The 12,076-nt window shown below is 42.7% G+C and overlaps 1 protein-coding gene across 1 annotated transcript in view; it reads left to right on the top strand.

Moving 5' to 3' along the window:
* The window catches only part of LOC102107374 (sodium channel protein type 5 subunit alpha), a 215,099-nt gene that overhangs the window by 138,372 nt on the left and 64,651 nt on the right, over nt 1–12,076 (top strand). The window contains exon 17 of the mRNA XM_088057681.1: nt 3,105–3,572. Coding sequence (XP_087913807.1) covers nt 3,105–3,572 — 468 coding nt within the window. The remainder of the gene's footprint in view (nt 1–3,104; nt 3,573–12,076) is intronic.

Raw genomic sequence — 12,076 nt, 5'->3', positions numbered from 1 at the left:
CTTTGTGCAAAATGTCAGCTGCATTTCTAGGAAGCAAATAAGATTGCTTTAATAATCCATGGTGAATAACAACACTAAGGATGCTGCCACCTATTACATGCACCTGCAGGTGTCTCTAGATCTAATGTATATATGTCTGAAATAAATACAGGTGTATTGTATATTGTATAATTATGTATAATAAAAACAAGGTGTTTCAAAGCTTTTGTGAGCAGTAGAGTTAAGTGCAGGATGAAATTCAGCTTCAGATAATGAAATTCCTGTGCATACCCGGAGATATTCATGTATGGAGATGTCTGAGCTACCACTACTCTGCAGAGGTCTAGGGCTTGGCTCAGTTTTGCCTGAGGACCACTGGGGGTGCTGCAAGGTGTCCCTCCTGGCCTCCAGCTGGACACAGATCTCCTGTAACAGCGTGTCCTTCTGGGCAATTGCCTGAGGATGACTCGGGCGTGGAAGGGTCAGATGGCACTAGACATATTGGCAGGTGCATGTGGCCCTGGCACGGTCACCTGTGCTTGGTCACCCTCTGTTGTCCACCAGATGAATGTCTGATTGAAATGAGGCTTAGATGCACCATTAGACCCTCAGGGTTTGGTGTCTGAGGCTGGAGGCAACTGCCATCCTTGATTAGCAATTCAGTCCCCTAAATTTGGTGAGTCTGTCTCCTCCTGCAGCACACTGGGATGCCCTGGTTGGATGGCAGCTGGAGCTTTGGGAGGACACAGACCTTGTGTAGGTCTGGTGCAGGTATCTCAGACACCCTTCAACATCAGCATATGCCTCTGTTAAGGTAATTTAATTGTACCTGTAGAGTCCAGATAATTTTTATTCTGAGTTCCTTTATCCCTTCCCTTCCTCCAGCTGCTTCCTCTCATATACACACGTGCTTATTTTCAGGACACTTGTAGCAATGTTGTTATCTCTGAGACCTCATCCTGCTGTCAAAGGAGTTGAAAATGGCTAAAGGGGATCTACCAGAGCCTCCTTCCCTGATGGGCTCCCACCTGCTTGGCTGCATGTCCCCTGCTCTTGTTTCAGACAGCATCACTTGCAATACCTGCAACGGGATTTGAAAGGAAAGATTGATTCCCACCAGGCCACCACAGCGGTGAGCAGACCCACACAAGCTGTCAGAGTGGTGGACCAGCTAAGAAACAATTGGCTTTAATCTCACTTTACCTTAGAGCAGGACAGTGCTCAGGGCAGCAATGGTTTATTCAGCGGTTCATAATGGACAGGGGCATCAGCTGTGCTACCAACTGCTTTTGTTTTTAATCACAGTGATTGCAAAGGGTACTTTACAAAACAGCACTGGCAGGGCACTTCAGACACAGTGTCATCAGAGTGATTAGGACCAGGTTTTCAGAATTCTATCCCATATATTCTGAATATTTTAAATAAGAGAGAACAGGGTAAGGGGATGATAGCAAAAGATTGTGGCTCTTTGGCAAGGCCCAAAGCTAAATAGAAGTACTTTTTATGCTGTTTATGTTGGTCTAGCAGTGTTATCAACTTAAAGTACTGTCAGAAGGAGAGAAATCAGGGGGCTTACAGATATTTCTGGTAGCATTAAGAGATCACAGAGAAAATACCTGCACAAAGTCCATTTTATTGCTGTAAATGGCAGGAGTGCTGCAGCACTGACCTCTCCTTGGCAATAGCCAGAGCTGGCACCCACCCACATGGTACAGGCAGCAGTTGAGTTGATACCAGGCAATTTGGAATTGGTTTGTTTTGGGGTAAATATATTTTAGCTGATATTGGTTTGAGTCACCTTTGCCCTGTTCCTGTCATCCCAAGCATCCACCTCCAGTGTGAACATTTTGACCTGATAAATCCAGCACAAAAGCTGTAATTTATTTCTTCTCAGACCAGGAGCAGATGTAATGTTCAATATACAGCAACTGGTAACCAGCCTGTGGGATATATTACTGGGGATGGCCTTTGAGAAGAAGCTGGTTTTATTTATTGGATATAATTGTATTTATTTGGGGCAGGGGTCTAAAAAGAGGTTTAAACCATCAAATATGTCACTTAAATGCCTAGTTGTGTCTAATCTTGCTGCTCACTGCCAGCAAAAGTAGAGAGCTCTGAAGTGGCAAGAAAAAGAGGAAGGTAACTCACAATCTCCAGTTTGGATCTTTTTATAAACCTGTGAAAATCTTCAAATAGTTTTTTCCCTGACTAGTAACAGCATTTTCAGGACCAAGCCTGCTTCAGGAGTGAGTCCTGCTTAGATTTGGCCACAGTAATCTGGTTGTGATGGCTTGTTTTAGCCTGGAGGGAAAAGTTTTTGAAGCTATATGACCTCTGAGGTGTTTATTCACAGTCACAATAGATTTCCCTCATGGCCCAGAGGATATTTAAAACAAGACTGTCTGTGAAAATACATACAAATGTTTAGAAATGTTTCAAAATGTACAATTTGGTTGAAGTGCCTTGCCTATGTACATCATTGTCATAGAATCACAGAAGTATTTGGGTTGGAAGGGACCTTTAAAGGGCACCTAGTCCAAACCCCTGCAGTGAGCAGGGACATTTTTAACTAGATCAGGTTGTTCAGAGCTCCATCCAACCTGACTTTGAATGTTCCCAGATGGGAATCTCATCTTCATCCTCATCTTCAAAAATTTCTTCCCTAAATCTAGTCTGAGACTCCCCTCTTTTATTTTAAAGCCCTTTCCCCTTGTCCTATTACAACAATCCTACTAAAAAGTTCATCCCCATCTTTCCTAGAGACCCTGTTTAAGCACTGAAAGGCCACAGTGGGGTCTTCCCAGAGATTTCTGGGGTTTTTTGTACTCTGTTTCTGAGCTTTACGTTTTATTCTTCATGTTTTGGGGTGTTGGAGGTGGGGAGGGGGGAAGGGAATGTTGGAGTGTGTTATTATCCATGCTAAACTTCTGCACCTGAGGTCAATTTGTTTGTAAATGCCTGCAGACTCCTTTTCCTGCTGAAACCAGCTGTAATTAGAGGGATTTCCATGATGGTGTTACGGTGCAACCGATGAGATGAAACTCAGACCCTCCTGTTTCCAGGACCGAACATGTACCTTCCACATTTAAAGTTCACCAATTTCCTTTGAACTTGACTCGTTTCAGGTGCTCAACCTGTTCCTTGCCTTGCTGCTGAGCTCCTTCAGCGCCGACAACCTCTCAGCCCCAGACGAGGACGGGGAGATGAACAACCTGCAGCTCGCGTTCGCCCGCATCAACAGGGGCCTTCAGTACGCCAAAAAAGCTGCGTGGAACTTCTGCTGCAACGTCCTCCGGCACCCCAAGACCACGGCTGAGAAGAAGGCGATGATGAAACTCGCGGCCCAGAACCCAGGAGCCCTCAACAACTGCGTGAACAGCCACACCACCACCGAGCTGGGCAAAGACATGGAGAACCACAAGGAGAATCGTGCTGAGGATGGAGTGAATAAAAATGGAGAGAAACACCCGGCAATTACAGATGATGACTTTATGACCAATCCTGACCTGTCCATTTGTGTTCCTATTGCTGTGGGAGAGTCGGATATCGAGGAGGAGGATGAGGAGCAGAGCACCTTTACAGAAATGGAGCAGGTAGGTAACGAAAATGTTTCTTAATTTCAGGCTATTAAGATGCCCTTTGTTACCACCCTTGGACTGGATCCATGGTTAGTGATGCAAATGTCCTAAGGCCTAATCCTGCCTTTGATATTCTGCTAACTTCAGAAGAAGTTACAGATGCATATCCAAGAGCAAAATTCAGTTTCCAACAAGAGGAATTTCCTTTCTTTGCATTCTTTTAATTTTTCTAGATTAATTTTTCTAACCAGAGCAATTAAATCCTTTCTCACACACAGACTGGTTCTTTTCCCTTTCAGCTGAATCATGGGAATGCTACAGAACAAATCTTAGGTTAGTGGAGGATTTTCCTCAAAATGTGCACTGTCTTGGTTTGCTTGTGCGACAAGAATTGAGGACCAGGTAGCTCTCTTTAAAATACAATAAGACAGAGGATGATATGACGAGGCACCAGAGAAAGAGGGAAGATGTGTTATCATTTGTATTCTGACAAGAGAAACAGTTATTCTCCTGCTCTTTGGTGTGAAATGGCAGATTTTATTTTTCTTTCCAGAGCACTCAGTAGTAAAGGCGAAAAATCCTGTGCAGTTTGAAGTGTTGTGTGAAATGAAGAAACATCTTCAGGGGAATGCTTTTCTTTCTCTCCTTCTCCCCCTCTCCCTTTTCTACCAGCTTTATCTCTTGGCTCCACACACCATATCTGGCTAATGTTTTCCAGACCCTTCAGCCTTGATCCAGCACCTTCTGACGCTGGCTGAAACCAATGGAGTTCAGCAGTCACTGGATCAAAGCTCCTGCTTCAGAACCAGCTGTCAGGGGCGATCCTCAATGTCGTGGTTGAGAGGTTTGAAAATCTGAAAGCAAAATAGTTGTTAGAGAAGGAAGGACTGTCGTAAAAAATTTCTAAGGAAGGACTCTGTGTCAGGGATTGGGTACAAATCAGCTGCTAAATGTTAATTTCTGCTGCTGTGTTGGGGAAATCTCTTCAGTGTCAGTGCATCACCAAAAAGACTTTCGCAATCATCATCTCACTGGGGAGTGGAACAGCAAGAGGTCAGAAAATCACCGAGCTCCACTGTCCAAATAGAAAACTAGGTAACAAAAAGACAAGTCTGCAATTTTTGGTAAACACTTTTAGGGTGGGTTTTTTTGTGTCTGTTTAGAGACTATTTTATTGAAATCATCTGTGGATCAGTGTGGGTAGTATGAATAATATCTAGTTTTTCTCTTTGAAGTCCTTCTCTATTCCCTGGTTGTACTTGAACCAACAAGCAGAGAACATTCAAAAAGTGAAATAGGAATGCAGTAGATGAAGAAGAGGATTGGAAAAAAGGAAGTAAATTTCACGAACTGAGATAAAGAGAGTTTAATAGGAAAGAAAATAAAGATATAATAATAATAATAGTGGAACTAGAATATGCAAAACAAGTGATGCTCAAGGCATTTGCTCACCTCTTGCTGATCAATGACCAGGCAGTTCCCAAGCAGTGGCTCCTGGCCAGCTTTTCCCCCAGTTTATATACTGAGCATTTATTTTCATTCTGAATCCAAAACATGGTCCTGTACCAGCCACTGGAAAGAAAAGTAAGGCTCAAACTAGAATTGTTTGTTAGTATCAGGTGATCTGTAAATATTGCCTAGTGTATATATGTGGATCATAGTGTATAAATATGTTTAATTTTGGAATTTTGGGGTTGGTGATTTTTATTTTTTTTTAATTTTTTTTTTGGTCTTTAAAGATGCTCACACTTTTCTGCTGTGTCTAACAGATAGTAACAATCTCAAACACTCTCAGATTTTTTTTTTTTCCTTCACACTGAAAGCAAAAGCTTATTGAAACTTTGCACTTGAGTGTCCATGAGGTCTGGAAGTGTGTGACTGTGCATGCTCATGGGTGTGTGTTGCACCACTTTATCATCCCCCTCTCAAGATAAATAGTAACATTCACAATTACAAGATAAATCCCAGCATAGGGCATGGAGGGCTTGGGATTTTTATGTCTTAAGTGTAGAAATGCAGGTATCTGTTTAGCTGCACTATGTGCTGGTGGGTAAATCAGTGGAAGAAACACGTTACCATCATTTTATGCTGTAAATGTGGAATTAGAGCTTTATTAAGAACTATTAGAGTCATAAGAGAAAGAGCTGATGGAAAAAAAACCAGGCATTTCACTGAAACAATATTACGAATAAAAGTTGATTTGGAAATATTAAGAAAACTCATAATAGTTTCAATAATATTGAAACGTCATCACACGTAATAGAAACATTAGGGATTCAGAGTGAAACAAAATAGGGGGAAACAAAACCCAGTAGGAGAAACAAATCAAGATATGCTTTCCCACTGTATCTTTTAATGAAATTCTCAGCAAACATTGGAGGAACATTGTCGCATTACCGGGAGATATTTGGATTGCAGTGAAATAATGTGGTTCACTGCTGGCATGTGCATTAAACAGAAGGCATGGAGTTGAGAAATGAATTAATTAGCTTTGTCACTAGTGCTTTCCAGGCTTGGACAAACAGCTGCTGCAGGTCACTGCTGTTCCCCTGTGCAGAGCCCTGATCAATGGTTTGCAGTTTTTATCTGCAGGTCTGAGGGGTCTACTGCTGAAAAGGTCCAAACAAGCCGCGAGTTCATATACCCAGAAAGCAATTTTTACAAATTCCTAGAGGGGAAAATGTGTGTGTACAAGGCCTTTTCAACTCAAAAACTCAAAATTCATTGACATACTATATAAACAAAAATAGGAAGAAGCTTAACAGCAGAAATGATAATTGTGTGATGAGCTTTGCATTTGCTTTTCTGCAAAACCCTAATAAATTTGCACTGCTGTAAATATCTCCAAAAGGAGCAGAGCCATAAGAAAGCAAATGCCAACAAATTCCAAGGTCTATCATTTTTACTGGTGCCCATTCCAAAGATGTATGGTCTCTGGACTCAGAGAAAAATTCTCTTGACCAACATGTGGGTTACTGCAGAAGAAATTATTGTATCTGAAGGCTGATATGAAATCCCAATTCCCTGGATATTGAGTTGTGGGGAATTACAGTGGGCTGACCCTTTGACCAAGGACATCCCTGTGGGACTGTGGGGAATAAACTTCCTCACTTGCTGCCAGAAGCTTTAATCCTGCAAGCCCCAACTCCATGGGTGTCCTTACCTCCTCCCCTCCAGGATGTCCAGGATAACCAGATTAGAGCTCCCAAAGGAAGAACAACATGAACAAGAGCAAAATTTACATGATTGCACTGAGAGGGCACAATTAGGGTGAAGTATCATTTTGTGCAGAGGGCATCACAGAAACCAAACAAGAAATACCAAGGGTATGCTAAACATTCAAATCTATTCCAACTCTCCCCTAATTACAATCCATATTTTTACATATTTCAATATTTTAGTATGTACAAAGGGAATTTGTATGTACAATTACTTCTCAGGAGAAGACAATGTACCCTGATTCTCTTTAAAGTTGTTGGCTGACCTGGAATTGAGCAGCCTTTTGGCAGCATTGCCAGAACATATCTTCCTCCTCCTGCATGTGGGTTTTGGTGCAAGAGCATGGAAGAGGAGGTGACAGGAGATGCATAAAAAGGGATAATGTGGATGAATGCCTCTGCAGTGCACAGCTAGTAAACCTACACAATTCCTACACCCTTTACACTTTCTCTGTCAGTTGAAGATCCCAGACCAGATATCCTGTGCTCCCATCAGTCTGACTTGCCCAGTCTAAAAGAGAAAGGCTGAAGGGATGCTGATCTTGGGCAGAAGCACAAAGTTATTGATCCCAATGGGTGTTTCAGGGTGAGGATCATCTCAGCTTACAGGTCCTGTACCAATGCCGGGCTCTTCCCAGAAAGTCACAAAACTACTCTAAAATAAGCCATTGTGGCTATGAGAAATGGGCCCCAGAGCATTACACATGGCAGCTTGAAATTTCAGATGATGAGAAAACCTTCTGTGACTGCACATTTTCCTCTGAGTAATAGAAATGTCTAAGTTTAAATTTCAGCTGCCATTTCTATTATCAAAGCTTGCACTGGCAGCAGCAGTCTTCCTGAAAGAGACCAATTTGTGGCACTGTCATTGAGAGGGTTTTGAAGGAGTGAGCCCCCCTGATGGCTCCCAAACCTCCTTTGATTACTGAGATGCAAGTGAGATGCTCTGCTAGCTGGGAAGACCAGGGGACACGTACCTGTAGCCCACACATCAAACAGTGAAAGGATCCAAAAGAAAAGCAGAACAATGAAAGTCAGGCACAAGAAATAAGGAGTGAAGCTGAGAAACAACCGCCTTGAGCTACATTAATTTGTCACTGCTGTGTAATATGTGTGTTGCTGCTGGTCACTGCAGCATTTATTTTGTGTGTTTAACTAACCCCTTCTCCTTGGCCTGTTCATAGTCCTGGGGAATTCTCTCCCTCTCAGTCCACAAGACTTCTTAGGGATTTAATGATTTTAGCCTCTTAAGGATTTAATGATTTTAGTCTCATAATGAGAAAAAGAATAACTGTCTATCTACTTTTTCCCTGTCTTTGACATGTAAAATATGGGTTGTCCCAAAAGCTCAGCAGCAGCATCAGTAATGTAAAGGCTGCATCTTCTCAAGGTTCTTTTGGGTTCTCATTTTTGCTTCCTAGGTGGTTAAAATGCAGAAGTTACCATCTTGAGCCTCCACAGAGTGTTTTGTAATTGCTTTATGACCATCTTTTCATATGTGGCACCACATTTCAGTCCCCTGCAGAAGTAAGAAATAGATTATGGGAACAGCAAGGTGATAGGACAATTAAGTGGATACAGTCCAGTCCAGCTAATGCAATGTATTATACAACCTGCAATTCAGCTACGATGAAGGTTTCAGACATCAGAGGTGTTTGTACCATTTACATTAGATATCTAAGTGCAAAGCTTTTATCTTCAAAAATTTCTGCTTTAGTTTTCTTCCCTTTCAAGTGGCCCACAGCTGAAACCCAGACCAGTGTATGCCCTTTTCACAGTGACATCACTTTTTTGTTCAGAGGAATCCTGTGAAAAATGGACCGAAAGGAGGCTCCAGATGAGTCATTTTGGATGTCCTAAATCAGCCCCCAAAATGCAACATCCTACACTTACAGTTAACTCTATCTTGCACCTATTACCACAGTCTCAGTGAGGTTCAGGTTTTTGGGGTCACTGTCTGGATCCTTTTATTCATCTCTGAGTTCCTACAGGCAGGAAATTTTAGTGGTACCACCTAAAGGAATGGCTCTACCCTTTCCTTGTCATTTGAGTCAGTCCAGCAGGGTTGTTAGGTCTTTCTGCCCTTCCTTAAACTGAGTTACCACATGTGTTGCCTTACTCAAACCTCTCATTTATGGCCAGCCAGCAAGGCCCTGAGGAGAAGGCCCATGCTGCAGTGGCCAGTGGCTCTGTGGTCCGTGGCCACATGTCGCACTCAGCCCCTCTGCAGTGACAGAACCCGGTGTGGAAGCCAGTTTTCCGCAGAGATCACACCTTTGTGCCTTCACTTGCAGTGCCATGCCGAGCCAGCAGCACTTGCCTGCTTGTCTCCAGGAAATGCCATTATTGATTTGTTCCGATGGAGTGGCTAATTGGGTCATAGGGAAAGTGCTGGCTGCCTGCTGCCGGGACCCAGCGCTCCTCTGCCGACCCCAGCTCGGCTCCAGGCACGCACACCCCCGCAACACCGACCTTCTGAGCTCCCTGCCCAGCTCCCAGTGCCCCCCACAACCAGTCTGGGCCCGTTCTCTCGCCTCTGGCTCACCCCTGGCTCCAGGAATCCTTAAACTGCAGAGAGCTGCTCCTGCTGTGTGTCCTGGGGCTTACCTTTCCCTGACCTGGCAGGGAATATTGCCTGCAGGACTGTGATTTCTACTGCCTCTCAGGCTCTCACAGGTTCCCACCTGCACAGCTCCACTTCCCGGTGGGATTCTCCCAGACAACTCCAGGCACAGCAGCAGCTCTACTGTGATTTTCGGGATGTTTGGATCTGGGTCTGCACAGAGGACCCAAGGGCTGGTCATTACCTGGATTTTGCACACTGGATAGGTATTCTTTGCTGCAGAACACACTTTGCTCTCTCAGTCATATGCTTTTTTTCTCAATTGACAGTTCTTCCACTTTGTACACCCCTGTGCAGACTTCAGCAAATGCATTTCCCAGGGAAATCAGGTTTCCAGCTGTAGATGAGTAACTGCCTCTGTACACATCAAAGATAGAGCTGGCTACCCCTCAATCTCTATTCCATTGGTGCAATCTCTATATTGCCCTGAACTGGATCAAAACCCCGAGTTTTTATCCTCTTCTTCCCCTTATATATTTCAGAATTAATAACTCATTTCATTTGACAAGGTCAAACTGTTTCTGATGGCTTTTCTTCCCAGTTTCTACCAGTAAGAGATTCATAATTTTGAGGTCAGAGAGGACCATTAAAGTATGATGGTTTTGCTTTCTCATAGCACTGAGTCAAGGACTACAACTAATTTCTGCAGACAGCCTGTAAGTTTATTTTAGCTATGATACAGTACATTACATTTTTAAGATGGAAAAACAAAAAACCAGAAATTTCTCAGGTAACAGAAAGTTCACCATCTGCATGTGGACCCACATCTGTTTCCTTTGTATACAGTGGAAATTTTATTGTACAATTCCTGTTCATTACAAACCTGCTTCTAAACCTGAAGGGCTTCTGTAGAAGTCAATGGAATTATTCCAGGTTGATGTAAGCGTAGCTGAAATTATTGAAAATTGCTATAAAAATGCCAGTGCACAAAGATTTTGTTATAAAATTGTTTGTGGCAATATCTTATGCTCCTAATACTTCTAACACCTATAAATCAGAGATACCATGAAGCCATGTGTTTATTTGACAGGGTACATTAATTTCAGCCTTTTACTGCAGGAAATATACTTTGCTGTCAGGAACCCTAATGCCCTTTTCAAACAGTATTTATATTCTGTCTGTTTGCAGTTCCAGTCTGTGGGACACATTCTCTCTGAGTGTAAGTGGATAAAATACCATTGAATCCTGTTGATGACTCCCCAGTTCTCACTGGGAGGAGAGTGAGCCCACATGTGCATGCTGCACACGATAAATCTTACAGCATCCTTCTTGTCACCTTTATTTGGGCCAATATTTTTCTGATCATTAAGTAAGATAGCAGGGGGGGGATTCATTATTATTCTGTACATAGTTTGCCTGGATTTATCACTTTTTAAGCCATATGTTTTGCTTTGTGCTTCTTGAAAACTGTGTAGAACTCAATTATTAGCTAATTATTTTTGGCAATAGAAGAGAACATTTCCGGATTTATTGTCTCCAGAAGAATAGCAGCAAGGGCATTAGAAAAAAGAAACAGGACTGTAAATCCCAGCAGCAGATTTAAAGCACCTGTGTCCTCATCTTGGCTTCTACACTTAGAAAGATGCTTGTGTTTATTTTGTGGCAGTGGAGTGGGGCAGAAACTCCCGTGTCAGATCCCTGCTGACGTGGTTGGAGCAGTCACACCACAAACAAAGGTTTTGGGATGCTTATTCAATTCTCGGTGGCAGGGAAACATATTTGTCCACAGCATAATGCCTAAGGTGCAGGAAACACAGGGAGCTGATGGAGGAGAGAAAGAAAGGAGGGGGAAAGAAGCCAGGCTGGCATTGAAAGAGCTGATATCAGGCGTAGCAGAGTTGACAACATGCGTTTGGACAAGTGCCCGGACCCTGGACTGCCCGTCAGTCACAGCTTGCTGGATGCCATTTCCCAGTATCCATATCCCTCCCCGGAGCAAAAGGCTGATCAGAAATGAGCATTTCTCACTGTTTCTCCCTTTGGTAAAGAAAATGCTGACATTTAGCATTTTGGACAAAAAGAGCAGCAGCCAGTTCCCCAACAGCTCCTGTGCCACGTGAGGCAGTGAGTGTGTGTATTGGAGGGGTAAAACTTCTCCCATTAATTACACTCCAAAATAACACTTCAAATAATTATTATTTTGTTACTTTGCCTGTAATAATATGAAACTTTCTTAATGATCAAAATATTAACATCTTAATTGGGTGAAAGGTTCTGGATTATTTCAGGCACTCTCACTGACTGCACTCCAAGGCAAATTTCCAAAATTTAAACTTCCATCAGAGAGACCCATTAGTTTGAGTTTTTCATATTATACTGTGGAGAGATCCCAATTGCCAAAAGAAACATAAAGTAGATTGTGATTAAACTTCAAAATGCAATTTAGCAGAAGGTATTAGCTTGAACTCTGAACAATGAACACTTATGAAACGCTTTCACTGCCTATTTAAGCCCATTGAATTGATAACAGGATAAATTAACTTTGGCAGTCCATCTTTTTGCCAAGTTCTCCCTCTCAGACAAGTTTTAAGAGTCAACCCTTGGAATAATGAATTTCTGTTTTCTTATGGGCAATGTGTTGCTCAGTGTGGTAAAAACTGTGGTCAGGAAGGCAAAAGCCATTAGAAAAAACATGCCTTGCTCCTCTTCAGCCAGGGTTCAAAGCCTTAAAATATTCT

Source organism: Pseudopodoces humilis, chromosome 1 (genome assembly GCF_049639895.1).
Source record: "Pseudopodoces humilis isolate 2021_Gansu_Grassland_sample_001 chromosome 1, ASM4963989v1, whole genome shotgun sequence".
Lineage (NCBI taxonomy): Eukaryota > Metazoa > Chordata > Aves > Passeriformes > Paridae > Pseudopodoces > Pseudopodoces humilis.
Note: the sequence above shows the minus strand (reverse complement) of the source record. Positions and strands in the feature narration are given on the sequence as shown.